Source organism: Muntiacus reevesi, chromosome 11 (genome assembly GCF_963930625.1).
Source record: "Muntiacus reevesi chromosome 11, mMunRee1.1, whole genome shotgun sequence".
Taxonomy (NCBI): domain Eukaryota; kingdom Metazoa; phylum Chordata; class Mammalia; order Artiodactyla; family Cervidae; genus Muntiacus; species Muntiacus reevesi.
In genome coordinates this window covers 16726513-16751942 of record NC_089259.1, presented here as the reverse complement: position 1 = coordinate 16751942, position 25430 = coordinate 16726513, and the positions used below count along the sequence as shown (strand labels likewise).

General features: G+C 37.9%; 1 protein-coding gene across 1 annotated transcript; it reads right to left on the bottom strand.

Annotated features, from left to right (window-relative positions):
* Positions 1-83: 83 nt before the first annotated feature.
* Positions 84-24572, bottom strand: ITM2B (integral membrane protein 2B). Its single transcript, XM_065901892.1, has 6 exons — positions 24261-24572; positions 5144-5272; positions 3455-3661; positions 2511-2621; positions 1468-1618; positions 84-340 (listed from the first exon to the last, which is right to left on the bottom strand). Exons 1-6 carry the CDS (start codon positions 24375-24377, stop codon positions 255-257), a joined length of 801 nt encoding a protein of 266 aa, XP_065757964.1. The 5' UTR covers positions 24378-24572; the 3' UTR covers positions 84-254.
* Between the last annotated feature and the right edge of the window lie 858 nt (positions 24573-25430).

Genomic DNA, 25430 nt, shown 5'->3' with positions numbered 1-25430 from the left:
AGCTCTATGATGAAATGTACTATTACCTATGACTTCATATAACTAATTCAAGATAAAAGACACCACACTTGGAAAGAAAAAAAGATTTTTAAAGATAATGGTTTTAATTGAGTTAATGAGATGAAAAAATCGTGAAGCCCTATGTGCTACTTACATGAAAGAAGATTTTTTAAAAAATAATCACTGCACAAAATACAAAGGGTGGGGTTATGCTGTGGTATTAAATTTCTCTCCATTATGTTTTTCTTGACTGTTCAAGAGCAAATTAAAGTTTCCACGGCAAATCTGTTCTCAAAATGCCGAATCGTAGCACAGATGCTGGCTTCACGTTTCTGAATACCTGTTTGAAAGGAAAAGTTGTTTAAATTTCTGGTTCTTCAGTAATAAATATTCATATTAATCTTCACAACTATTATTCAGACATATACAAATATTTTACTCTATCTATAGTCCATTAACTTCTGTAGTTTGATTTAACATGGCAGAAGATAATTTCCAATCCTTTCTACACTAAGTATCTTTACAGAGGTTGATAACAATAACAATGCCATACATATAAATTTATGACCCTGAAGGTAACAGAAACATTCTATATCTTGATATGGTGGTGATCTGTTGAAATTCAGAACTACACACTAAAAAAGGGTGGATTTTATTATACATAAAATTATGGCTTTAAAAAAATTATGAACCATGAAGTTCATTTCACAGTATAAGACATCAAGCCTCAGGTTTCAGCTAACTCATCATCAAAGTATCATCAAACAGTAGATCAGAATCATCAAAAGTGCTAACAAAAAGCCAGGAATGCATTTAACCAGGTGCCACAATTTCAAAGAGATCACATCATAGTGTATATGCATGGCATGTCTTACTTTCTAAAGCCCTGTCACCTGTACTTTCATTTTATTTTTTCGATGATCTTGAAAAGAAATGAGATAATGTCATCACGTGAGAAAACAAAGGTTAAGCGACTTGGCAAATCGCTAAGTTATAGCAAACCTTAGTTGTGTCAATGCTTCTAATTCTTCAGTCCAGTTCCTTTCTAACTAACCTGACTGTGGTTATCTTCAACGTGATCCAAGAGGCACACTCTGCTTAGAACCTGAGCACACGCCTGAGAGCCACCTTAGAGGCACTCCGGGTAAGCAGAACCCTCGCACAGTACGGCTGAACCCAAGTGGGGGGACGGAAAGGTGGACAGGGTGACCGTACAGGAAGGAAGCCAACAGCACATCTGGGAAATGAATCTCACATTCACCTACCCTCTACATCTGAAAAGGAGTAGATTTAGAATTAAGGTGATTCTCCAGTAATCTAGAAATATTATACAGTGTCCAATACAGTTTTATTTCTTACTCATGGCCAATGTAATGGTAACAATGACAAGCTTACAACTAAGTCTAATTTAACACAATGAAGTGAAACACACTTTTCTGCCAACACTCTAACATTCAAAAGTATTACCTTTAATGGTTTCTCTGCGTTGCAGTTTGTACGTTTCCTTGTCATGGCACAGCCGATAAATATAGAAACCCAGGTGGTCAATGTTTTCAATGCGATCAGTGATGACCATGTGTTCATGAATCAGATATGACTGAGGCAAGTAGGTCCCAGCCTACATTTGGAAAAGAATTATATTACATGGATATCTCAAAACATACATTGAACAGACAAAACAAACAAAAGTTTTAGAGATTATATACAAAACAGGGATTGGCAAACTATCACCCACCATCTGTTTCTATGAAGTTTAACTGAGGACTTCTCTGTTGGGCCAGTGGTTAAGAATCTGCCTCCAATGCAGGGGACACAGTGCGATCCCTGCCCTGGGAAGATTCCATACGCCACAGGAAAACGAGGCCCAAGAGCCATAACTAGTGAAGCCCACGCACCCTACAGCCCATGCTCCGCAACAAGAGAAACCACCACCACGAGAAGCCCACGCACCACAACTAGAGAAAGCCCGCACACGGCAACAGAGACCCAAGCACAGCCAAAAATAAATAAATAATTTTTAAAAAGTTTTATTGGAGTATAGTTGTGCCCATTTGTTTACATATTGTCTATGGCATCAAAATTGAATAGCTGCAACACAGACCTTATTTCTTAAAAGCCTACTATTTATTCTCTGACCCTTTAGGAAAAGTTAAATATGATATAATTTAAGAAATCACATTTTAATTTCAATAAATAAAATATTACAAGAGACAAGGGAAAAAACCCAAACCACTAGTATCAGTTACTTGTCATAAGATGCTTATTAGCTATACTGTCAGTAAGTGAAGTGAAGTGAAGTCGCTCAGTCGTGTCTGACTCTTTGCGACCCCATGGACTGTAGCCTACAGGCTCCTCCGTCCATGGGATTTTCCAGGCAAGAGTACTGGAGTGGGTTGCCATTTCCTTCTCCACCGTCAGTAAGACGGGCTCCTATAGGGCCGATTTCTCAATAAGGAATTCCAAGATCCTATAACAGCATCAATAAGAAGAAGTATCTGAAAGTTTTATACCTTTATGTTAATAAGTAACTCCAATAGGTTTTTGGGTGGCATGACAATGGAAGTGTTCAGAGGAATCACATAGCACTTATCCAGGTTAAGATCCAAATAGGCGGTGAGTTTCTGGGAAGAAAAAGATAATATTTTTGTTAGGTTCATGTATAAATATTACAAATATACTTGTAATAATATTTGTAAACAGGCAGCAACTAGATTTTTAAGAACAATTTGTACCATTAAAATGGGTTGACTTTAGAATGTGTCAGTCACTTGCATTTCAACAAATCAAGAATTTGGTAGGATAGGAATGGAAGTAGTAAGGGGAGAGGAAATTCTGCTACTAGCCAGTATTTACATAGTGATCAGATAACAACAAACTATTAAAACTAACTCCAGTACCCTATCATCTGATTAAGAGACTTAGTCCCTGCACTTATAAACCATCATGCCCTCCAAGGCATCCATCTATTGTGTATAAAAATTAAATTCTCTCTGATGCATCTAGAACGTATTGGCTAGTTACTACCATCCACCAGAGAACTGGATGAAATTGACTGAAATAAGTCAATTAAATGACTCTGTTCTTATGGTTCAGATGAGAAACCATGATTGAGAAAGACTAACTCAACCGGATGGGTCTTAGGATTAAAATGAGTTAAACCAAAACATGTAAATATTTAGATTTCTAAAAGCAATTTAACAGCAAAGAAGGAACAGCATCTGGTGTGCATTAAGACAGACAAGGAAGGTGGGAGAAAAAGTAGGTTTCCTGAGGGTTAGCTTCAGACAAAGAGCCCATCAAATGTTGGAGTTTTCCTTGTAGGGCAGAAGGTCTTTTTCAAAATTTTCTTTTCAAACAGTAAATCATAAATAGAATAAATTAGCCAATATTAAAACTACAAAAGCATCCATCAAGGGGCCTGCATTCTTTTTACACTTCAGGGCACCTGGCTCACCTTGTTAAAGTCATGAACAATATTGGCAGGGTCACTATCTGCAAACTCTGGGACAGGCACGCTGATGAATTCAACCTCGTCTTCCTCAAAGATCTTGATATTTTCTTCAATGGTCTGGTAGCGAGCGGCTGGGGCGTCTGCAGAAGGCTCATTTAAGATGACATCATCTTTGATGTACTTTATTCCACAGTAATAGACGTCATCTGGCTATAGAGAGTTTAAACACTATTTCAGCAATGCAGTGGGAGACAGGTTTTTAAATGTAAGTATTACTTAAGCTGCCACCTTTATCTAAACAGCATTTTGCTTGCAAACTCCTACTTTTAGATGACAAGTCAGACAGTTTAATTACAGAGTTAACACATTCTTTAAGATCAGGTTTTGAAGCATTGTTAAAAAAACCGGTTCAGAAGGAAAAAAAGCAGTTGATTTCTCCTTTACTTTTTGTATTTGATTAAAAATAGACTATGAAAGCAATTATCCATCTGGTGACAAGTAAATCTGAAGAAACATACACCTCTTCCTACCTGTAGACCTTAATTTTATAAAAGGAATATACTCAGAAACCAGGAATATTTTTCTTAAAGAATATACTTTTAATTTCGCTGTGATTCACTGATTAGATGATTTTTCTCTTATTAGCTAAAAAAGGGATGGTTTTTCTGTCATTTCTGCAGGCATACAGGTAGCTCTCATTTTCCCTTAAAATATATCACAATTAAGTGGAAAATATCAGATTACAGCCAATCATAAAGATTTTTTTAAAGTAGGCATATATAATAAAGATTATGAGCATATAACAAAAAGATCAACAAATATCTCTAGACAGTGGAACTGCAATGACTTTTTATATCAAAAATACATTTCTTATAAAAAAAACTGCATTAAGATGACTTGTATTTCACTAAAGTCTATCACCATGCTATTATCTCAAACATACAGAAAATGAGCACAAAACATACATCCTCTATAGAATGTTTCATTATTTTAATAAAATCTATTTGTCAACAATTTCTCCAAATTCTGGTATATTAAATGAAATAAACCTATTGGATTATTGCCAGAGAAATAAGTGACAAAAGAGAGATCATAAATCTTAATAATTGTAATCAGAAGAAAAATACTGTCTCAATCCACTGGAATTCCTAGTCTATAACAAATTACAAACAACTTTCATCCTAAATTACATCAGCATTATTGCCAAAGTCCTAATTCTTAAGATAAACCAGTGGCTGAGAAAGAGGCAGAGATAGAAATGCAGCAAGTGCACCCTGGGCCCAGAAGCAAAAAGCTACTGTGGGGAAGCCCAAAATGTCGATCTAATAAATTATAGTTTATCAACATGACATCTGAGGCTGGTGTATTTATTCAATTGGCAACTGAAAAATCCTATAACTTAGTGATTAATTATGGTAGGAAAATTGAGGGTTAGTCAGTTTTGAAAAATCATCCAGCAATCTATATCCATCAGTCAGCAACATTCCAAAACAATGTTATTCTGCTTTTAACGACTGTCTAAAAGGCTCAGCGAACTTATGCTCAGGGAATTTTTGAACATAACCAGAAAACAGAACCACCACTCTGGCTGAAAGGCCACGGACAAAAAGCGCAGACTTAGAATAAGTTTGGGCCAATTTTCTAGTACAGGTGAAGGAAAGGCAGAAGTGTCCTTAGCATTTTCCCACTTACTTGAAGTGCAAAGTATTTGTACAGGTACGCTCCCCCTAGAATGACACCCGCGAGCATGAACGCCAGTCCAAAGCACATGCACCAACACCAAGCTCTTCTCTGGCCAACTGGAACCACTTCATCTGGGTCCTGAAATGTGAAAGACTGATGGTCAGTATCTTATCTCCAGTCAGAACCACAGGAATGTCAAGCCTGAAAGAAACCTGAAGAATTATCACTTCCCACCTGCCACCCATACCTCCAGAGCAATCAATAACACACTCAACAATTTCTACTTTCTGTGCATTAATTTTTGTGGTTAAAATATCTTCTAATATTTAAAAATTCAGAAAAGGCTACAACCTTGTCATGCAAAATTATGGTGCTGAATCTTGTGTATTGGGCTTCCCCTACGGCTCAGTGGTAGAGAATCTGCCTGCCAATCAATGCAGGAGATTCAGGTTAATCCTTGGGTTGAGAAGATCCCCTGGAAAAGGAAATGGCAATCCAGTATTCTTGCCTGGAAAATTTCATGGCCAGAGGACCCTGGCGGGCTATAGTCCATGGGGTCACAAAGAGTCATACATGACTGAACACGCACACACATCTTATGTATTACAACTTCAGGGTATGTGAGGTTATTCATAAAATTATATGTCAGCCTGCTGCAGGTAGTTAATATTTCACACTAGGTACAAAGCCATTCCTAACCAAATACAAGAAAAATTAACAGGAAAACTGGGACAGACCAAATAATATTAAACAGATTCTTTAAATAATCAGAATCTCAAAGAAGTAGGACAAACACATTCAGAACTAATTCCATTAATGCACTGCTCTACCCTAAAGAATCCCAGTTTGTAACAAAGTTTTTCACTTTAAAGATAGAAGGAGTAGAAAATTAAGGAAAGACTCAGTAAGAAAAACTTAATGATTAAGAGACATACAACTAGTATGCAATTGTTAGAATTCTGATTCCGACCCATTCAAGGAGGTAATTTAGCCCTGAAACATCACCAAGGATCAGGATATGCACAGCCCTTAGATACACTTGCCCTTCTAACTCAGTCCTTCCACCCTGCCATTTCAAAGTTACAGCTAATTTCTTATCTGTACCCAGGTTTATATGCAAAGAGCTAACAAATAAATGAGATTAGCTGCTGGTGTTATATAACCAGTGACTCAAAAAACAGTACAGACAGCAAAAGAGAGGCTCCAATGGACTTGAAACCAACATAATAAAAGATGATCTTGTAAGTAGTACATGTGTGCAGCCTCTCAAGTACTGTATGTAACTCTGACCTTTACTTGGAAAACTCATTATGGGATGGGTTAAAGGACAAAGTAGACTTGACCCCACAATTACATAGATAAATAGGATATAACTTAAGAGTTAGGAATGAAAAGTGTATGAACGATACTGGAGGGAATTCTCTGGTGGTCCAGTGATTGGGACTCCGAACTTTCAATGCCTTGGCCCAGGATCGATCCCTGGTTGGGGAAAAGGGATCCTGCAAGTCACGTGGCACAGACAAACCAAAACAAAACAACACAGCAAAACAAACACCGGATATAACTGAAGCAAGAGTTCAGGTAGGAAAGAATGAAAGCTAAAGTTACATTTTCAACTCTAAGATGAGGAATCTTAACTTGGTATCACTCAGGAAAAGCCCAAGACCAGATGTCCCAGCCAACCAAGAACAACTTAAGGCACCTGGGTTGGTTGAAGTTTAAACTTTCTTGTGTTTGGTTGTAGAAAAAATGTCTCTCAATCTAGGGATTAACTCAGATGCTGTGCGATCATCACACTTTGCAGTGGTAGGTGTACCTGTCAACAAACTGTATGTATACTTAGAGGACGACAAGTGCATTGCAAGGAATTAGAATGTACCAGAGAATAAACTTCTAAGGAATTGATCAGGTCACGTAAGACATCCCATCTGTGAACAGAAAGTTACCAGAATTCCATGGAGTCATCAGGTATTATGAATCTCGAATACCAAAGAACATATAGTGTTTTGCTTGAGCCCTTGTCTGACACAAATATCTAAGAAGACAGGAAACAGTTCCAAGGATAATTTATTTTAGGGTGGAGGCAGGGTGGGGAGATGAAAATGACAGATGGAAATAGTAACTTCTAAACATTTGGTATCAGCTGCTGAGACCATGAGATGTGTGTATGACACCCCCGTTTCGGCAGGCTCTCTTCAGCAGCAGCCAGAGAGCATGGGGAGACCTTGGAAACGAATATGCGGTCCCAACTGGTAACTGGATGACAAGTCTCCAGGCTTTTTGCTCTCTCATTTTTAATGGGTCAACAAGCAATATTTTCAAGACTAAATTATAGATGCCTACTATGGGCCAAGTGCTATGGGTATATAGCCACAGCCAAGAGAGCATTCAGGTCAGCCTGGAAAATCAATCTACAAAAAAGAACATAAATATGATATAAGCTCTAATAGAAGGTAGAGAACACAGGAGGACTGATTTGGGAAAGACTTCCCAGGGGAGAAAATACTGGAGTGGAATGAAGGACAAATACTCATTAACTGTGCAGAAGGTGGAGTTAAAGGGCGTCATATGTAGGGCAAAGAATGAATAACCAGAACGAGTTGCTTCTCCAGTCACCTGGGGTATGGCTAGAGAGCCCAATATGGTGGCAACTGGTGCAGAGAGGAGAACGGAGGAGTTACTGGGGCGGGTCACAAAGGTACTTTATGTAGCATACTATCTCTTGTTCATTCAAAAACCACATTTCAAAAAAAAAAACAAACAAAAAAAAACCCACATTTCAGGGCTACGGCAATAAAAATTTAAATTTCTCACAAGAATCTAACTTATACAATCATTTTTGCATAAAAGAGGTTCCAGGTCTTTAAAGTCTAACTAATCTCTTGTTTTCTCTAAATTCCTACAAGGTTAGTATGGTAGCTCCAAGCCAACCTTGGCAATGGCACTCAATAAATAACTGATGAGTGGATAAAATTTAAAAGCTTTAAAACTTGGTTATTTTTTAATGACCCCCAAAGTTACATCAACAGCCAGCATGGTAATGAAAGGTGGGGGCAACGTAAGAATTTATTAACCCACAAGAGACTGTGGCTCTTTAGCAAAGAATAGTAGCCCTAAGTACTTAGCTTAGCTAAGCTTAGCCCTTAGCACAGTTCAACATTAAGGGCCTGTTATTTGCAACGTACTGTGCTACATCCTGTGGGAAATTCAAATGTGATTAAGATATGGCTGAGGCCTTAAGCAATTTACAGTCAAAATTAACAGTATGCGTGACAGTTAAATGATGTTCCTTTATTACAGTCTTAGTCAGTCATGGAGAAGGGATGAAAGTATATCCAAGATAGAAAAGTTTTTAACCTAAGTGATTAAAAAATGTATTTTTAGTAACTAAATTTTAAAACTTGAAAAAGTAAGCTCAGAGGAAAAAAAAGTCACATATAAGATTAAAGAAAAGCCCCATGACCATCTCAAAATATGCAGAAAATGCATTTGATAAACTCTCACTCCCATTCATAATAAAACCTCTTTGCAAACTAGAACAGTTGAAATTCATTAACATGAAAAAGGTTAATGATCAAAAATCTGTCCCAAGCCTCACATGTAACAGTTAAGCTTCAGAGTTAAACCATAACCTTTCAAGTCAGGAATATGAGGATGCTCACTAGAATTGACTCTGTTTCTGTTTGAACACTGTACTAGAGATCCTACATAGTTAAAAAATGACAGAACATGAACAGAAAAGAAGATTAGAAAAAAGAATACAAAAATGTCATTATGTTAAGTGATATAACTGTCTATGCAGAAAATCTGAGAAAGCCACATTATTCAAACTAATTAGAGTTCAGCAAAATTGCTGAAGATCAGTAATGAAAAATCAACAGGTCAAAGATTTATTCATAAATAGTCATAGCATCATTATTCATAATAGCCCCAAACCAGAAACAACATAACTATCCACTAACTGATGCATGGATAAATAAAGTGTGGTTTAATCACACTGAATCTCAAAAACATTGGAGTGAAAAAATTCCAAATCAAAAGACTAGCTATGAAAAGGAAAAACTACAATGACAGAAAGCAGCTTAGTGGCTGTCAGGGTGAAAGGAAGATAGAAGAGTCACAGGGAAATTTTTTAGGGTGATGGAAATGTTTCACATCATGAGTGGTGGTGGATATGTGACTTTATACAATGACCATAATTTCAATCAAATTATATACATAAAACAAGTGTATTTTACTGTCTGTAAAGTTGTTTTTTCTTGTCTTTGGCTGCTCTGGGTCTTCGTGGGCTTTCTCTAGTATTGGGGCAGGGGCTTCTCACTGCGGTGACTCCTCCTGCCGCAGGCTTAGCAGTCGTGGTGCACGGGCTTAGTTACCCCTTGGCGTGAGGAATCTTCCCAGACCAGGGACTGAATCCGTGTCCATCACACTGGCAGGCAGACTCCCAACCACTAGATCACCAAGGAAGTCATACTGCCTGTAAAGCTTATTTCAATATGGGGAGTGAAAGAAAAAACATCAACTGAGTTCCTATACACTCGTCAATAAAAGAAAGTCTAACAACACCAGCGCTGGAGAAAGTGTGGAACAATGCGAATTGAGAGCTTTTGCACAGCTAAAGACAGGAGCTGGTACAAATGTTTTGAATGACAATCTGGCAGGATCTAATACAAATAAAGGTATGTATATATCTTACAGGCCAGTAATTCCATTCCTGGCACTATAACCCTAGATAAACACTTTTGTACACAGAAAGAGGCTGAATAACGGTTAACTGCAGAATGGTCATTAAGAAGAAAACTGGAAATAACTTAAATGTCCATCAAGTAAAGAATAAAGTATTATAGGTTCATACAATTAAAGCCTAAATGAAACCAACTAGCACTGCTGACTTTGAGATTAATCTTAGAAACAGAATTCTGAACCAAAAAAAGTCAAGTTGGATTAAAAAATGACACCACATATTTAACACTTAAAAAAAACATTTAAAGAACATAAATAGTACTCTAAACTCTTTTTTTCTTTTTGGTATGTTTGGATTATTTCATAATTAACCATCACAGTAAGAAAAAGGAAAACCACTCATGAACAAGAACATCTTCACTGAGATCTATAACTTCACTTGGCCTAATTTAAACAAGTAACAGACATTTCCTCCCCTGGTACTGCAATAAAACTGGTGCACCTTAAATTATGCTGATAAGGTAAGAGAACTCCCACAGGTGCTATACAATTATCATCTCATTAATCTTCCTAAAACCTCAAGTTTTTATCCCAGTTTATAAATGAAGATGCTGAAGCACACGCTGGCCCATAATCACCCTTGTCACCCTTCACAGTAGGAACAGAAAGAAACTGCTTCAAAAGCATTATCACTCGGACACTACTAATCTCTGGTTCAAATGAATCTTATCACCGTATAATAAAGTAAAATTATTTAACCAGTTATATCTTAAGCAAAATGAAGGATAAATTCAGTTCTGATACTTCAATTAGTTAAGAATTAGGTCACCTCAATGAATTCCCTAAGAGGCTTTAGTAAATATGCTTCAATTATAAACTGAACTCAGACAAGATGCAAGGGTTTTCATGTAATTTTTATTCTGTTCCACACTAACAACTCACTTCACGAGCCTTTGCAGAATGAATGAGGAGACATTTTTTCAAAGCTCCCAGAAATATTACTTTGCATTATTAGAGCAAATGCAACAACAGTGCTTTAAGAACCAAAATTACCAAAGAGGAAAATCTCTCAGTTAAAAATCATATTACAAAAAAGAAAAAGAACGTGATGGTGTAAAAACACTTTAATATAAATACTGAAATACAGGGAAAAAAATAGAATTTATTCACCTCAGAGCAGCATCAGAAGTAGATTTAGTTTATTTCAAAATATGTACTTTTTAAAACACATTCAGTAATATGGATAAATATGGGGATGCACAGGCTGGCTGCCCGTGGGTGTGCCTGTATACTGTTTTACAAAATATAGAATTAGCTGCCAACATTTAAAAAAATCTAATAACTCAAATTTTCATAAATAAACTTCTCATCTATGTTCTCCTTTTCTCAACTTCTCCCTCATCATTTTTCTTCCTGCTGCTAAGCCACTTCAGTCGTGTCCGACTCTGTGTGACCCCATAGACGGCAGCCCTCCAGGCTCCCCCACCCCTGGGACTCTCCAGGCAAGAACACTGGAGTGGGTTGCCATTTCCTTCTCCAATGCAGGAAAGTGAAGAGTGAGAGTGAAGTCGCTCAGTCATGTTTTTCTTCCTAGTGAAGACCAAACGTACTAAGTTCGTTTCTACAAAGTCACTTAATTTTGAACTTCAATCTTCACTTCCATACCTATGATTAGGTATGTATGATTCCTTCTGAGTATCTAATTTTAAACCACTTCTCTACATAAAAGTAAAGAGACTAGATTAATACGGTGAATAAAGCATCTTAATCCTTTAAATGACAGAACAGGTATTCTTTTGGAAAGAATAAATCCAAGCATGAATGGCATAAGCAAAAATGGTGACAGAGAGGAGCCAGGTATCGGATAAGCTCAGAGAAAGCTATGGTCCAAGAACTGTGGGCATCAGAGATGTTCGAGATGACGCCGAGTTCTCAGGACAGGAACAATGAGAATGACGGACAGCCACTCCCGGTATAATACCGTCGGAATGAGGTTCTGGAAAGGGTAAATTATAGAAACAGAAAACTGGAACAAACTACAAAGTGATATGATCACACAACTGCATATATTGGTCAAAATGAACAGAATTGTATAAAGTTCGAGGGGCTGACATTTTCAGTATGTAATAATACTCCAATAAATCTGAATTCCTCTCCTTTCCCAGCTTATGAGGAGCAAGGAGAGGATTTTTTCCTAAGACCCCATTAAATGAAAGATTGAAGGCAGGAGGAAAAGGGGATGGCAAAGGATGAGATGGCTGGATGGCATCACTGACTCAATGGACATGAGTTTGAACAAGCTCCAGGAGTTGGTGATGGACAGGGAAGCCTGACGTGCTGCAGTCCATGGGGTCACAAAGAGTCGGACACAACTGAGCGACTGAACTGAACACAAAGTACTGAAAAAGCCAATTAAAAAAGACATTACTAGAGAGGAAAAGAAAATGACTTCCTACTCCAATAAGAAATAAAAATAAAAGCCTTGGTCATCACTTAAGATCTATTTTAAAATATTTCCAAAATAATTTCCTAACTAGACTATTCAAACCACTGAAGTAATACAGGCAATTGCTCCATCTGATTACTATCATGTAGAATAGCAGTGTCACTCATTTACCACTGGTACTTGTTCTAGTCACCTGGCTTCTACATTAGCTTTCTTTCCCATCATGGAAGCATCAAAAAGACACGATCCAGCAAGCTGTTCACCATTAACAGCATTAACTGGTTACCAAATATATTCTGCTATATGTAAAACACAAAAACCTATGGCTACGAAGCTAAAAAATCTATAAAGCCACCAAACATCTGTTTGCAGTTTCTCTTGCTCATTTAAATAAGTAAAACTGAATTTTATCTTCTTATTTAACTTTTCAAGTAAGTAAGACTGCTACTGTCTCAACTATGTGAGAAAGTCCACATGAGAAATCTTGTGTATTAGATGCAAAAAGGAAGCAGTTTTCCAAGTGATTGGCATTATATGGATAATATGGTTATTGCATTATCTTACACTTGAGTAGGGAGAGATTTTTCACAATAGAAACTAATCTAAAAGTATAATGTCTACAAAACCAATTTCTCTTTAACATCCTTTATTTGTTAACAAATCCTATGACACAAACAGCAAAACAGGAATTAAAAAATTAACAATTTAAATCCACGGCATAACAATTTAACTACTGTGAGAAATAAAAAATCTGAACCATGACAAAACCCACTGAAAAATAAAAAATAAATAAATAAATAAAGAATAAAGTAAAAAAAAAAAAATCTGAACCAAATTATTGGCATTATGTAAAATTAGCACAGGCCGAGGTTAAACAAAAAAATAGGCCAGAGCTATAAAAAAGAAAAAGATCAGGCTATAAATGCTTTTAGTGCTGGATTGTCACTATCACTTTTTACATCATCAGGAGCAAGCAGAGTATCTGGTACATAGCAGAATATTCATATAGGAATACCTTAAAATCTTCTATTCTTTTTTCTACTTATTTTAAAAGATGACCATTTCTGTGTAGTGTTTATTGCATTTACACTGAAGGGAAGTGTAATATTTCATGAGGTTTTCAAATTCATATGAGTGAGATATAAAGGTAGTGGGTAGTCAAAAGAAAAACCTAGACTAGCATTAATAGACAGATGTTTGTAAACAACACTATAATATACACATGACATTTACTGTGAGTAACGGTCTTTATGAGGGATAGACAGATTGGTCACGACAGATTTCTTCTGCTACTGACTGAGTCATGAGTTCATACTGTTCTTAATGAGAGTATCAACCATCTTCCAAAAATTTTCAAGTATGATAGGAATGCTCTACTCTATAATTCATCATAGAATTATGTGTCAAGATTAGAGGGGGGAAAGCAAACCTGTTCTGGACCCATTTTTGTATAAATCTTCGATTTTAATGTCATTCAACAAGATAATTATACATTTGTATTCAACTATGAGTCATTCCATTTAAAATGTAGAATTCTTGACAAGAAAATTCTAAGTATAGTCTTTTAAAAGCACAAAATAATTCGAAGGTGGAAAGCTATATCTTCTGTCCAAGTTCAGAAATTTGGAAGTTACACAAAATAACTATTAGAAAAAATAATTCCAGTTCCTGAGATCACAGATATTTGTATCTGTATAGTGAACATGTAAAGCATGCTTTGAACCTATGCCTAGCACCAAATACATGTACAGTATAAACATTCAGCAGTCATTTGATTTCACTCCCTTATCCTACTCCTCGCCTCACTCTTGGATCCAGGAGGGTTGTTCTTTGGTGAAAACAGATACAGATACTTCTTAGAAAGAAACGATCCTCTATGCAAGAGCCGTGAGAGGTCTTTAGTCCAATACGTCATTTTACAGATAAATATCCAACCAGAAATGACCTGAGTTTCTACAGCTTTTCCCAATCACAATAGGTTTACTCAAATTGAGTCACACTCATAGGAAGCACAATGCGTTAACTGTTACAACAGCAGTGTTGTTATTAATGTGTTGACAAAGTTAATAGAATTTTTCTCTATTATTCATCGAATTAACACAAAAGATAGTAACAAAAAGTACTTAAATCATATGCACATGAAGGAAAAACATTGAAGGAAAATAACTCAGGCTCACTAGGATGTAAACATTTCAAAGATTAAAAAGGCAAGATGTTAATACAAAAATGAAGCTAGTAAAGTCAGAGAAATAAAGTCACAAAGCAAAAATCATGAAGTTGGCAGTGAGGGAGTTGTGTCTAAAATTACTCATGAAAAGACAATTTTGGAATATTTAAAAAGGAGACAAGTAGATGCCTCTCTATAGGTTATCCTGTCAGACCTTAAACTGATGCTAATAAAAATGAACATGAAAAAAAAAACAAACAAAAAAAACAAAACAAACAAAAAAATGAACATGGTTTCCTATCATTATCTACTATTCCTATTGTTATCTATCATTATCATTAAAAGTCCATTTTCAATGTTAAATAAAATGATCTAATAAGTCTTAAAGCTATGAAGACAGCTGAGTTGAAAGTCCTGTTATTGATTTCCAGTTAAACAGTCATCTTTACTTCCTCCTGAAAGCTCAACAGAGTGATTGTAAAGGGATCAACAAACCGTAAGCCAGAAAATGGAAACGACAGAAGATAAAGTATGTCAATAGAAATTTTAAAAGCTGAAAGCATAAGGAAAAAAATCTCAAGCTTCTTGAGGGAAAGTAAAACAAAAGTGGTCATATTCAAAGAACCAGGAATCAGAATGGCATCAGACTAGAAGATGGAGCAATGCCATTAAAATGCTGAAAGAAAATTACAGCTAACCTAGAATTTTATGCCCAGATAAATTATCAATTACATGTAAAGACAGAGTAAAGATTCTCAGACAGGTTTAAAAAAAAAAAATCATCTCAAATGCTGTTTCTTGGATTTATAAAACTGAAGAGTCAACGGAGGATGTAGGCAAAGACAGAAAAACTTGAGGATAATAATTACTCTCAGAACATCTGTGCAGCCACATACCTAGAGTACAACCATCTGGGTGGAAAGGCTGAAGAATGACAAGTGAAATATCACCACGAAAAACTGAAAACTCGGTAAATTATCTGATAAGTCTGATATGAGAGTTTGTTATCTGAAAGTTGGTCAGAGACATTGAGGATGAACTAGCAATATACAGAAAACTAAGTAACCCTCTCTTGACTCAAGAAGCCAATTATCAAATTCAGGGAAAATAAAAATGGCTTTGTACAAGAAAGGAAGTAGAAAAAGTTATACTACATTACTCCGATGTAAGTTTCATGTCAATTACAATAAAAGCATGGGCCAGAAATTTAACCAGACATCACTATAACTATACCAGCAGAAGAGATTATGTGTATACTACATAAACAAATAGGAAAGGCTAAATAGTCACTTCCCATTTTAGGAAGCCAGGAGGCAATATCTAAAGTTGCAGAAAACACAAATGAATACAAAAACCATGAAATAGCAAGTATTTAGAAGTTCTCCAAATGTGCTCTAGGGACAGACACCACAATGTCAGGGGGGAGTCCATAATGTCAAAACTAATTTCGTAATAAAAATAAGACTTCCCCCCCTACTCTCATTCTCTGGACAGTGTACAGTGGAGTTTCCCAGAAGCTGAATGTGTGACACACAGCAGAAGCTAACTGGAGAATTCAGCTGTCTTCTATGAAGCCATCAGTAAAGAGTAAAAATTTAAAACGACGTTGCTCTTACTGTTCTTAAAATCTGTTGGTTATACGGAAATTTTTATTTATAAATGTTCTTTTTGCTAACATAGGTTTTGTATTATTTTAAATCAATAAATATTGTTTTAATTTTGAATACAGTAAATTATCAATAAATATAGCCAACATAAATCAAAAGCTCTTTGGGACCCTCAACAAAGGGTACAAAGGGGTCCTGAGACCAAAAAGTTTGAGAACCATTAATGTACAAAGTGGGTTCCCAAAAAAGGTGCGTTCTTCAGAGATAGGGCAGGACAGTTATTTGCATTTTAAAACTAAGTATTTGGTTAAACCCCAAATCAAATTTATAAAATTTTATCAACATACTATTCTGTAATAAGAAATACTTCTATACAAAAATAGACACAGCTACTGAATGCTAAGGATTTTTATGTTGCAGGAATGACTCTTTCGCAGAGTATCTAGGGGGAGCAGGGTGTTACTTATCAACAATACTGTAATTTAACTGACATGTGAGGTAGGTATAAGCAAAAATAGTAACACAAGAAGTAACATTCCAACAAAAGAATGATGAGGGGGTAAAAATAGGACTTTTAACAGATGGGGACTGGGGAAAAGTGCTAACATTTAATGAGTTTCTATGTACCAGGGACTGTTAATTCTACCACAAAAACACTATTTAAGGTCAGTGCCATTATACTATTTTACAAGTGAGGGAACTGGGGCTTGGGAGGTTGTGGGACTTGCCCAAGTTACCAGATCCAGGTAATAATATTAATCTTTGCCAGTAGGCTCTGACACTATCTGAAAACAGTGTTGAGTTTGAGGTATTAATCTATAAAAAACAATACAAAATGAGTAACTGCCCTGCTTCATTAATTTTCTACTTCTACCTGGCTTCCGCTATGGCTGAGAGGGTATAGAGTTCGCCTGCAATGCAGGAGACACAGGAGCCTCAGGTTTGATCCCCTGGAGGAAGGAGGAAAGGGCACCCCACTCCAGTACTCTCGCCTGGAAAACCCCATGGACAGAGGAGCCTGGCGGGCTATCGTCCACGGGGTCGCAAAGAGCTGGGCATGACTGAGCACACAGCCACATCCACCCTGAAGTCTACTTCCAGAAATCTCTAAGATGCAGCAGTGCCAAATAAATGGAGAAGGAAATGGCAACCCACTCCAGTGTTCTTGCCTGGAGAATCCCAGGGACGGGGGAGCCTGGTGGGCTGCCGTCTATGGGGTCGCACAGAGTCGGACATGACTGAAGCGACTTAGCAGCAACAGTGACAAATAAAAGTTTGAATCATTAAAAAAAAATCTGTAGTAGCAATAATAGCATCTACTGAGTCATACGCTGCTCCAGGTATTGTGATACACTTTTTACAAATTATCTCATTCCCCAGCTAGCTGATGGAGAAAGACACAGAGAGTTGTAGTAACTTACCCAAAGTATCGCAGTAGATGGTAGAGACAGAATCTAAACCCTTAAAGTATAAACTGCATAGTCTGAGTTCTCAATAGGTAGACAGTGTGGCTCCCCAAACAATACCCTTTTTTCAATTGTGAAGGAACTGGAGCAAATTGGAGAAATTGATTATTTCTCCCCAAACATCTAAAAATATATTTTTTTAAAAAATCATTCTTGGCTCATGGGTTATAGAAAAACAGGCAGTAGGCCATAATCTGCCAGTTCTGCTCTCCACTGTAAAGGAGACTGTAAAACAGTGGCCTGTGTCAGTCACCCGTGTTTCTGCATGAAATTTTTGTTGTTTTTGTTTTGTTTATGAATTAGTTGTTAATATTTAAAAATCAAGTTTTAAATGAAACCGATTCCAGCTTGCCTTTAAAGCCTGGAGGATCAAGCAACACTGGACCCTTCACTTTTTAAATGAAAATGAAGAATATTCTAAGTTGCTTAATATGCAAAAAAAATGAAAAAAGAAAAAAGCTTAGCTTCACTAAAATATCTACTCGGGCCCAAGAGCATTAAGTTTGCCATCTCTGCTTAACATTCCTAATTTTTGCTCGAGCTAAAAACTGATGGGATTGGGAAACTCTTCCTAGCATGAAAGCAAGGTAAAATAAACTGAAGAGAAAGCTAGAAGATAAAAAATGAAAAAACTGCCATAGTATATACAGCAGAAATGAAATACTAGAGAGGCTGGCTGAAAAAATAATGAATTTTAAGAAATGAAGACTAGGTTCCCTAGTGGCCTAGTGGTGAGGATTCCAGGCTTTCTCTCATGGCCGGTGCTCAAATCCTGGTCAGGAAAGTGAGATCCCACAAAAGCCACAAAGAGTTCTCCCACCCCCACCCCCCAAAAAACTGCAGACCTAGATGAACTGACCCTTTAAAGTCATTTTTCCCAGCATAAAGATGATTCCTCTTCTGGATGTTGCAGTAAGTGACTTAATAATGCAACTTACCTTTTAGGTTTTTATATTACAAAATTTTAAACATCATAATCATAATTAAAGCAGAGAAAATAATCCAAGATTAACTTTGGCATTAAAAGTTAAAAACATTCAAACATACAAAACTTCGTTAAACCTTCTTTTTTTAAATATTAAATTAAACCTTTTTTATAGAATAGACTAAAAATGGAATATTTTATAGTTTAAGTTACAAACCAAGGTGACTCCCCCTAGATACATATCTTGGTTTACCATGATTCCAGACAAAACTATCTTGTTTTAAAGTATTTGGAGTAAAATTTGAAATACAAATAGGATACAAAAATAGTTGAATCAGGATACAGAAATCTGCTGTGTTTGGACTAGTTATCCCTATTTTTTCAGATGTGCTTAATTTTATGGTGTAACTAAAGATTTTGTTTGTGTAATGCATGATTAAGACAATAAAGTATTTTTTCTAGTCTTCCAAAAAACTTTTCTGATCAGTTTGCGAGTTTTGATGAGTTTTGTAAGGTTTTTGTTTTACAAACCAAGAATCAGCAAATTTTTAAGATTGTGCCACATAGCGAACGTACCGCTGTTGAAAAATAATGTATATAAAATGCATATAATAAATATTAAATTGTGTACCTGTAAAAAAAATAAATAAAATAAAATATGAAATTCAACTATGCCAAAAAAGGTTTATGCAAATATTTCAGAATCTTTTGAAAATGTTTAGGATTTATAAACTGTGCAAATTTAATTTCAACATTAATTTATCTTCTGACAAATATATCTTAGCTCGAGCTCATATAATTACTACTAGAAATTTATCAATGTTAATATTATCATTTATCAATGATAAATATTGATAAATATTAAATGAAAAATTAGAATATCCCTCTATCATAAAAACAAGAGTCATTTTTTCATTTTTTGGAAATTCTTCTGCATAAGTCTATGTTCATTTTACTTGATTTTCCCCGAGATGACAGAATTCTAGAAATACTTCATTAAGTTATTAAGTTCTTTTTTTCCCGTTGATCAATTCAAGAGTTCAAAAAACCTTCAGTTGTTTACAAACAATTTTGCTCAACTGTTGGTAACATAAAATAAGATTATTTAAAGCTACTACGTATATGTATCATAAACACTGATTAAAAGGGAAAATCACAACTGGATTATTTTTAATGATATTCTTAGGGTCATATCTATAACAAAAATTTCTAATTTTCAACTTTCAGTTGTCTACCCTGTAAAATTTTCATTGTTAAGCCGTGCAAAGTAAATAGGAAAGACAGGAAATAACTCTCTACACATAAGCTTCTTGAAAACATAACTCCAGTGTTATTGCTTTCTATAGCATTTTGACAAAAACCACCACATTCAGAAATTCAGCACTGTCAAATCCTTTATTTTTAACAGGCAGTAGCTATGGCCTGAGAAAGTCCTTTGATGGCAGAGTCCTTAACTCCTTCAGTCGAAGCTCTAATAAAAAGTGACAAGTTTACCAAAAAGTTTAAGAGGATGGATTCACTGATGTCATTTTGAAAAGACACAAATTTTTTTCTGGCTCTTCCTCTGCTGACACTGTGATAAACAAAAGAGTTCAAGAAGTTTTAGTTATGCCATGAATTCAGAAAGCATTTTCCTTTTGGTGGAAAAAAAAAAATGCCTTTTAAATAGACATTCCAGGTATTTAAGTTAGAGTATGAAAGAACAAATAAGAAATAAAATGTCCCACCTTACATCAAGCTCTAGCAATACATATTGAAAACTTTTAAAGTTAAATTCTAAGTCAATTTAAATAGGCCTTACCATGTGTTCCGAGAGATATTTCTGGTTCAAGTAATACTTCTATTCACCTAAATCTCTAATATGGCTGAGCTGAATTCCAAAATGTCTTACAGGTTTATGATTTTGCCAAGGATAACATACTCGGTTCTATCTAGTCTGAAGATGATTATGTTTAAGGTGACACTGGGAAGACCCCAAGCCGCCCAATGAGGCATGTGTACACACGAGATCCTGCCAAGGTCGCTTGGTATGCATAGGGGCAATTCATTTATCTCCCAGCAACAAATCCTCGCTTCCGATATCAATACCCTCACGAAGAACTAAAATGCAGTGACTGTAAAGTTTTTGCTGGCCAATGTTTTACTGACACTAAATTATACAATGGGGTAATGATACGCACTTTTGTTAAAGGGAACCAAACTCCCCATCCCTTCTCTAAAGACCAAAACATTTTAGTACATGGCATCAGATTTTATGTTCTTCCTCCCCTCTACCTCTCCCCAAACAAAAAATAAAATGAACACAAACATCACCAAAAAGCTAAATGACCAGTCCTGTTTTATGCAGAGAGAAAGGCCAGAAAGTGAAAAGAATTAGCCGTTTTGTGATGGGTGGACCCAGAACTTACTGGGTTAGCAGTCCTTCACTTAGGCTTCCATCCTGCCCTTTCTTTCCCCTCCACAAGCATTTCACTTTTCCTTTTAAGGATGTCTACAACTACAATGCACTGCAGAGAAGAGGCAACATTATTTGTCAGCAAAACAATTTACAGGGTTATCTACGAAGAAAACTTGAGCTTCTTCGAGGCCTGATACTGGGAAAGGCATCTCATAATCAGGCATGACAACAGGAGTTATTGACAGCTACTGTTCTACAATGAGGTAACCCAAAATGAAAATTTAGCTTATTACATAATACCTCTAGCCATCTCCTTTCTCCGTGACCCACAGCTACTTAATAAGAGGAAGGCATGTAACAAGCTGAACAAGGGGAGGAAAAAAAGGAACAGTCTAGTTAGGGTGAGAGGGGAACTATTATTTTTCACAGCTAAAACAATCTGACTCCTACCAAATATAATTATGTAATTCTTGCCATTTTCATAGAATTTTAAAACTGGAAGAGTCCTCTACAGACCATCTGGTCCTACCCTGTCATCTTACACATAAAGAACTCTTTAAAAAAAAAAAAAATTTAAACCCAAGATCAAGCAGTTGTGTACTGACAAAACTGGGACTTCTGACTCAGGACATTAAGTATTTTCTTTGATACTTACCCGTATATAACAAACAATTTTTCAAAGTTCAAAGTAAAAACACAGAAGTTCATGAATGAATTGCTGCCTCTCACATAAAACATTCATAATTTAAAATTCACCTCTATTACATAAAATCTAGGGGGAAATGTAGAGAAAGAATAATAAACAGCAAGCTAATTGAGACAATATAATCCACAGACGTGGCTGCTGGGATTAATAGCTACTGAAAAGACAAATCTGAAAGATGGGACAATGCAACAGCTTCCAGAGAAAAGAGTTAAAGAAATAGCAAAAGACAGGAGCAGTGTAAAAGTACTGGAATGTGAGTTACATAAGCCAGCCGATTGGAGGGATCAGAATTCTTTACTGCAGAAGGTCTGAAGAATCTGCATTTTAAAACCAGAATCCCAGGTGATACCAAGTGATCCTTAAGGGTACAACTGGAGAAACAATGGCCTTCAGGACACCGAGGTCTGGGAGGGTTAAAGATACTCAAAATTCTTATTCAGGAGTTTTTGCTAACTAGCTAAACCGGATCCTCTTGACCAACCAGGCAAGGAAATGCCCGAGGCAAACACAGGAAGACTGATTCTGTGCAGTATTCGGAGTCAGACTCAGCGGTCACGGTACAGTCACCGGACGAGTCAAAGAACATTATGTAACTACCGTCCGAGCTCTAAGAGACCGCCTGCAAATGCCTGTTTGCATTTACTATTGCATTTACTGTTAAGTGACTGACGGGTTATAAAGATTCTCCTAACGTACAGCAATATTCTGTCCCTCACCTAAGAGGTCTTCGAGTTCACAGCTCCAAAAAGAATTAGTCATTTTGTATCTGCCAGTTCATCCGTGACTGCTGTGTGGTTATAAAGGAAGACAGGTCCTCACAGCTTAGTTCTAGTATTTTTCTTTGGATATGGGGATCTGAGAAAACAGAGCTAGGAATGGTTACTTTTTTTTTTTACTGCTGCTATGACCACAATATTTGAATATGGTGAAATTGTGAGAAATTCTGAGAATCTGAAAACACAGTCACCATTTCAGAACTGACAATAAATGTCCAAAATCAGAGTTACAGCTGCCCAGCAAATTATTTCTGATTTTTGTCCAGCGTTTCAAATCTCCTTCACCACAGGAACTGGGAAAAGCTATCTGAAGTGACATCATCGGATCCTTTCTTCCTCTCTTTTTTAATGAGAGGAATTGTATTTGTTCATAGGATTTTTAAAAAGATGTGTAATAGGATTAAAATCTACCTAATCTCTATATATGTATTTCAGTCTGTTATGACAGGGTACTTGACTATCAATCTAATTTAGGTACAATGAATGTTAGACAAATACAGAGCTCAGATAATAATTTACGGCTGGAATTATCCTCTGTGGATTCCAAACATTTTCTCTAAAACCTAGACTTTGCAATAGATTCAGGCAAACAATACCAATACCAAAACGCTTAATCCTTTTAGGGAATCTGTCCACTTCCTATTTCAAGGCAAGACAGTTATTTAAAAATCAACTCCTGACATTTGTGTTTTTAACTAGAACATTTCCAAAAACCCAGTATAGGCACCTGCAGATTAACACTGTATTTTCAAACACTTTTCACACTGCGTTTCCCAGTAGTAGTCATGTATTAAAAAACAGTGTTTATACCTGCACAAGTTACTGGGTTTTTTAAAGTTAAAACTAAGTTTATCCTACTTAGAGCAGGTCTTCAAAAATGCTAACAAAAAAATTAAAAGTTACAGAACATAAATAATTCTACAACTAATTTCTACAGGATTAAATGTTTGCAGCCTGAAGATCTGGTAGAAGGGCTGTGAACCTTTCCTGTTTATTCAACTTCTGAGACAATTACAATCACATCCTAAACTGTGGCACGATAATAGTTCTCCGGACTTTTGCTTAGGGCTAAAAGGGGGATTTTGTAAAATAAAGAAAAGTTTTTGAAGGGACGGTGGACAATTTTAAAAGGGATGAAGAACAATTTTGAAAGAGACGCAGGACAAGTTTGTTTAGTTTCACTTAGCTTCAGGGGTTCTCGTAAAGTTGCTGATATAATTTAAAAGTGAACTGTCGGTTTTACACTAACATCCAGATAGTAATTAGTAACCTTTACCGTGAATATTTCAGTTATATAGAACCTACTCTGAGCAGACCATCACCTTGCCTTCTCCCCTGGCCCGCTCCCTCCCTCTCCAGACCCCACGGCGAAGTTCACCTACCCTTACCAAAGGGTCGCGGAGAAAGAGAAGGTTAAAGGGAAAAAAAACGCTTTTAAAATTAAGAGGCTTACAGGAGCCGGACTTGGTCCCAGTGCAGTTCAGCCTGGAAACGAAAGTAAAGAAGCAACTGCGGTTTAGGCTTGTGATGATGTCAGCCATCTTAGGGACATTATTTATACTGGGAGGACGTGCCAAACTCTTGTTGTTGTTTTGTCGTTTTGCATGTCGCTGCCGGTCTCCAGGCGGAACGAACCCCGGCCCGGCCCCACACACATTCCTCGACTGCACCCAGCACCGTGCACTCGGCCCCGTTCTCCAATCCTCCTCCCCCGGAGCCCCCCCAAGCCCCCGATTCCGCGCCGGGCACCGCTTTCTGCACACGCACTTTCTTACAAAGAAGCTGCGCCGGACAAGAACGGGGAGCAGCCCGAGAGAAGGGAGCGCTCGGCCCTCTCGGGGACCCCCGTCCCGCGCGCACCCCGCGCAGCCCCGGCCGCACAGCCGCCCTGGCCTGGCGCAGCTCTCCCGGGGCCCCAGCGGGCCCACTCCTCCGAGCCCCGGCCCTCGGACCTTGCAGTCCACGGCAACGGCGTCCGGAGGGATGATGAGCGCCTCCTCGCCGCTCTTGGCCTCGTCCTTCTTGGCCTCCTTCTGGGCCAGAGCCGAATTGAACGTCACCTTCACCATGGCGCGGCCTGGGGCGCCCTCGGAGGGCGGCGGCGGCGGGCTCGGGGCGCGGGCTGCGGGCTCCTGGCGGCGGCGGCAGCCTCCTCGGCCGGGCTCCGAGCACGGCTAAGCGGTGGCGGAGGTGGACCGGCAGCTGCGCGGTGGCCGAGGCGGCGACTGCGGCACCAGTCCTGCAGCCTCGCAGCTCGGGGGCGAGGGCGGAGACGGCTCTCTCCCCAACGGGGGCGGGCCGATCCAGGTGGGCGGGGCCAGGGCGGGGCCGGAGGCCATGTGGGCGGGGTCCCGCAGTCTGACCCCCCCCCCCCCACCAAGTGACCAACCGATTGAGGGCGGTCGGCGACCCCTGCCCTCATCCTGGGTTTGTGGAGGGGATCGGGCAGGGAAGGAAAGGCCGGGGAGGGGGGCGGTGTGCTTTGGGGCGAGGGCCTGGATTTTGCAGTTCCTATTTCACTTCCAACCCTGTTTACCTCCGCGCACAGGATTGCAGCTTTTTAGCAAAATCAGGTGAACTTTCCTGGGTCCGCCCTGACCGTGCGTTGACCTCTGGCAGAACCAGGTCGACCCTTCCCTGCCTGTTGCCCCCACCGAGAACCTAAAGGCTGTGGACTCTGGGGGCCTCCATACCTCCACTGTCTAACTTTATTATGGATCCGACTCAGTGGAACACAAATGTTCAGTGCTCTCTATCCTTATGATCTCACTTCTTTATCTTCCCCGGACCCCACCCAAGGGCGTTACCTGACTCACACTTGCCTTGTTTTCTGCCCCCCTCGCCGCCCTCGCAAGATCCCAGGCTGCCCTGCCTAGTCCCAGAGCAATTCGGAGGAAGGTTCTTGGCAGATTTGTATTTCATACATCTCACATTTCTAAAACAAAATGTTCCCCTTTTGTGTAGACTTGGACAAAACCCACATGCACACGGGGCTGATTTGTGATTCTTATTCGCTGATGAGTCTTTAGCTGCTTTCTGCAAAATTAGAAAAGAATATAGATAAAGCAAAATTTTGTTTTGAAGCGATTTCACTTACAACTAATTCAAGAGAGGATATGGGC

What these genes read in the sequence shown, in the direction of transcription:
- ITM2B (XM_065901892.1), bottom strand. Translation starts at nt 24,377, where the DNA reads ATGGTGAAGGTGACGTTCAATTCGGCTCTGGCCCAGAAGGAGGCCAAG. An exon ending in CCGTTGCCGTGGACTGCAAG is followed by an intron (nt 5,273 to 24,260) that starts GTCCGAGGGCCG and finishes TTCACATTTCAG; the next exon opens with GACCCAGATGAAGTGGTTCC. An exon ending in ACAAATACTTTGCACTTCAA is followed by an intron (nt 3,662 to 5,143) that starts GTAAGTGGGAAA and finishes AACTCTCTATAG; the next exon opens with CCAGATGACGTCTATTACTG.